We start from the raw sequence: 4,601 nt of genomic DNA, 5'->3' as shown, positions 1-4,601 counted from the left end.
TACATTTAGCAATCAACAGCATGGGTGCAAAAAAAAAATCTACATTAAAACCCTTTGTCGGAATGCTTTACACTTTCCACAGAACAGAAACTAAAATAACCTGTTATACAATTAGTCACAAATACAGTCCTCGAGTTTTGCCCATACACAAGTATTGTCTAAAACATGTCTTCTTTGTAGCAGCTAGGCCCTGCCACCACTGTGCTTGGCTGAGTTCACAAATCTGTTATAACCTGTAGCTTCCCTGTCACTTCTCTGGCTCTCCTCTCCTGCTAAGCTTTGTTTCCTGGCAGTAATCAAAACCTTCTGCCACTGCCATAGCTACTGCTGCTGCTGGAACCACCATAGCCACCTTGGTTTCGGGGTTTGGCAAAGTATTGGCCTCCACCACCATAGGGGCCAGAACTTCTGCCTCCAAAGTTTCCTCCTTTCATGGGTCCAAAATTGGAAGATTGATTGTTGTAACTGCCAAAATCATTGTAGCTTCCACCACCTCCAAAATTGCTTCCATCATTACCAAATCCATTATAGCCATCCCCACTGCCACCATATCCACCACCACCACGGCTGCCACCAAAGCCACCTCGACCACTGAAGTTTCCTCCACGACCAAACTTGTCATTCCCACCAAAACCACCTCCACGACCACCACCAAAGTTTCCAGAACCACTTCGACCTCTTTGGCTGGATGAGGCACTAGCCATCTCTTGCTTAGATAGGGCTTTCCTTACTTCACAGTTGTGGCCATTCACAGTGTGGTATTTCTGAATGACAATCTTGTCTACAGAGTCATGGTCATCAAAGGTTACGAAAGCAAAGCCTCTCTTTTTGCCACTGCCTCGATCAGTCATGATTTCAATCACTTCAATTTTCCCATACTGTTCAAAATAATCTCTTAGATGATGTTCTTCAGTGTCTTCTTTACTGCCACCAACAAAAATCTTTTTCACAGTTAAGTGGGCACCAGGTCTTTGAGAATCTTCTCTTGAGACGGCCCTCTTTGGTTCCACAACTCTTCCATCCACCTTGTGTGGCCTTGCATTCATGGCCGCATCCACCTCCTCCACAGTGGCATATGTGACAAACCCGAAGCCTCTGGAGCGTTTGGTGTTTGGATCCCTCATTACCACACAATCTGTGAGCGTTCCCCACTGCTCAGAATGGCTCCTCAGACTCTCATCGGTTGTTTCAAAGCTCAGACCTCCGATGAAGAGCTTCCGCAGCTGTTCGGGCTCTTTGGGTGACTCTGACTTAGACATGACGGCAGTGGAGGGGGGCGGGGGAGACGTTAACGATGCTTACTCGGCGGCGTCCACGAGCAGAAAGGAGTAATCTACCGAACGTATCTCTCCCTCTTTTTCTTGATGAGACTGGCTAAAGGTTTCTCAATTTTGTTTATCTTCTCAAAGAACCAGCTTTTAGTTTTATTGATCTTTGCTATTGTTTTCTTTGTTTCTGTTTCATTTATTTCTGCTCTGATCTTTATCATTTCCTTCCTTCTACTAACTTTGGGTTTTGTTTGTTCTTTTTTCTCTAGTTCCTTTAGGTGTAAGGTTAGATTGTTTATTTGAGAGTTTTCTTGTTTCTTGAGGTAGGATTGTATTGCTATAAACTTCCCTCTTAGAACTGCTTCTGCTGCATCCCATAGGTTTTGGATCATCGTGTTTTTGTTGTCATTTGTCTCTAGGTATTTTTTGATTTCCTCTTTTATTTCTTCAGTGATCTCTTGGTTTTCAGTAACGTATTGTTTAGCCTCCATGTGTTTGTGCTTTTTACGTTTTTTTCCCTGTAATTGATTTCTAATTTCATAGTATTGTGGTCAGAAAATATAGTTGATATGATTTCAGTTTTATTAAATTTACCAAGGCTTGATTTGTGACCCAAGGTGTGATCTATCCTGGAGAATGTTCCATTTGCACTCGGGAAGAAAATGTAATCTGCTGTTTTTGGATGGAATGTCCTATAAATATCAATTAAATCTACCAGGTCTATTGTATCATTTAAAGCTTGTATTTCCTTATTAATTTTCTGTCTGGATTATCTATCCATTGGTGTAAGTGAGGTGTCAAAGTCCCCCACTATTATTGTGTTACCGTTGATTTCCTCTTCTAAAGCTGTTAGCATTTGCCTTATGTATTGAGGTGCTCCTATGTTGGGTGCATATATATTTATAATTGTTATATCTTCTTTTTGGATTGATCCCTTGATCATTTTGTAGTGTCCTTCCTTGTCTCTTGTAACATTCTTTATTTTAAAGTCTATTTTATCTGATATGAGTATTGCTACTCCAGTACTTTCTTTTGATTTCCGTTTGCATGGAATATCTTTTTCCATCTCCTCACTTTCGGTCTGTGTGTGTCTCTAGGTCTGAAGTGGGTCTCTTGTAGACAGCATATATATGGGTCTGCTTTTTGTATTCATTCAGCAAGCCTGTGTCTTTTGGTTGGAGCATCTAATCCATTCACATTTAAGTTCATTATCAATATGTCTGTTCCTATTACCATTTTCTTAATTATTATTATTATTTTTTTTTGGTGGTACGCGGGCCTCTCACTGTTGTGACCTCTCCTGTTGCAGAGCACAGGCTCCGGACACGCAGGTTCAGTGGCCATGGCTCACAGGTCCAGCCGCTCCACGGCATGTGGGATCCTCCCCGACTGGGGCACGAACCCGTGTCCCCTGCATCGGCAGGCGAACCCTCAACCACTGCGCCAGCAGGGAAACCCCTATGGGTTTGTTTTTGTAGGTCCTTTTCTTCTCTTGTGTTTCCCACTTAGAGAAGTTCCTTTAGCATTTGTTGTAGAGCTGGTTTGGTGGTGCTGAACTCTCTTAGCTTTTGCTTGGCTGTAAAGCTTTCGATTTCTCCATTGAATCTGAATGAGATCCTTGCCGGGTAGAGTATCTTGATTGTAGGTTCTTCCCTTTCATCGCTTTAAATATATAATGCCAGTCCCTTCTGGCTTGTAGAATTTCTGCTGAGAAATCAGCTGTTAACCTTATGGGAGTTCCCTTTTATGTTATTTGTCATTTTTCCCTTGTTGCTTTTAATAATTTTTCTTTGTCTTTAATTTTTGTCAATTTGATTACTATATGTCTCAGTGTATTTCTCCTTGGGTTTATCCTACCTGGGGCTGTCTGTGGCTTCCTGGACTTGGGTGGCTATTTCCTTTCTCATGTTAGGGAATTTTTCAACTATCATCTCTTCAAATATTTTCTCCAGTCCCTTCACTCTCTCTTCTCCTTCTTGGACCCCTATAATGTGAATGTTGGTACTTTAAATGTTGTCTCAGAGGTCTCTTAGACTGTCTTCATTTCTTTTCATTCTTTTTTCTTTATTCTGTTCCATGGCAGTGAATTCCACCATTCTGTCTTCCAGATCACTTATCCATTCTTCTGCCTCAGTTATTCTGTTATTGATTCCTTCTAGTGTATATTTCATTTCAGATATTGTATTGTTTATCTCTGTTTGTTTGTTTTTTAATTCTTCTAGGTGTTTTTTCTTTAATTCTTCTAGGTCTTTGTTAAACATTTCTTGCATCTTCTCAATCTTTGCCTCCATTCTTTTTTCCAAGGTCCTGGATCATCTTCACTATCATTATTCTGAATTCTTTTTCTGGAAGGTTGCCTGGCTCCACTTCATTTAATTGTTTTTCTGGGGTTTTATCTTGTTCCTTCATCTGGTACATAGTCCTCTGCCTTTTCATTTTGTCTGTCTTTCTGTGAATGTGGTTTTCGTTCCACAGGCTGTAGTATTGTAGTTCTTCTTACTTCTGTGCTCTGCCCTCTGGTGGATGAGGCTATCTAATATGCTTGTGCAGGCTTCCTGATGGGAGGGACTGGAGGTGGGTAGAGCCAGGTGTGGCTCCTGCAGGCAGAGCTCAGTAAAACTTTAATCCACTTGTCTCTGATGGATGCAGATGAGTTCCCTCCCTGTAGCTTGTTTGACCTGAGGTGACCCAGCACTGGAGGCTAGAGGCTATTTGGTGGGGCTAATGGCAGACTCCAGGGGGCTCATGCCAAGGAGTACTTCCCAGAACTTCTGCTGTCAGTGTCGTTGTACCCTCAGTGAGCCACAGCCACCCCCTACCTCTGCAGGAGACCCTCCAACACTGGCAGGTAGGTCTGGTGTAGTCTCCTATGGGGTCACTGCTCCTTCCCCCTGGGTCCTGAGGTGCACACTACTTTGTGTGTGCCCTCCAAGAGTGGCATCTCTGTTTCCCCCAGTCCTGTCAAAGTCCTGAAATCAAATCCTGCTAGCTTTCAAAGTCTGATTCTCTGGGAGTTCCTCCTCCCGTTGCCAGACTCCTAGGTTGGGAAGCCTGATGTGAGGCTCAAAACCTTCACTCCAGTAGGTGGGCTTTGTGGTATAATTGTTCTCCAATTTGTGAGTCACCCCCCCAGTGGTTATGGGATTTGATTTTATTGTGATTGCGCCCCTCGTACTGTCTCACTGTGGCTTCTCCTTTATCTTTGGATGTGGGGTGTCTTTTTTGGTGAGTTTCAGTGTCTTCCTGTTGATGTTTGTTCAGTAGTTACTTGGTATTCCAGTGCTCTCGCAAGAGGGAGTGAGTGCATGTCCTTCTACTCTGCCATCTTCCCTG

General features: G+C 42.9%; 1 protein-coding gene across 1 annotated transcript; it reads right to left on the bottom strand.

The window, feature by feature from the left end:
• Nucleotides 1-210: 210 nt before the first annotated feature.
• On the bottom strand, nucleotides 211-1,341 carry LOC308620484 (heterogeneous nuclear ribonucleoprotein A1-like). Its single transcript, XM_081240073.1, has one exon. The coding sequence runs from the start codon at nucleotides 1,257-1,259 to the stop codon at nucleotides 297-299; it is 963 nt and encodes a 320-aa protein (XP_081096199.1). The 5' UTR covers nucleotides 1,260-1,341; the 3' UTR covers nucleotides 211-296.
• Nucleotides 1,342-4,601: the final 3,260 nt, after the last annotated feature.

Source organism: Mesoplodon bidens (genome assembly GCF_964165515.1).
Source record: "Mesoplodon bidens genome assembly, chromosome: 7".
Lineage (NCBI taxonomy): Eukaryota > Metazoa > Chordata > Mammalia > Artiodactyla > Ziphiidae > Mesoplodon > Mesoplodon bidens.
Note: the sequence above shows the minus strand (reverse complement) of the source record. Positions and strands in the feature narration are given on the sequence as shown.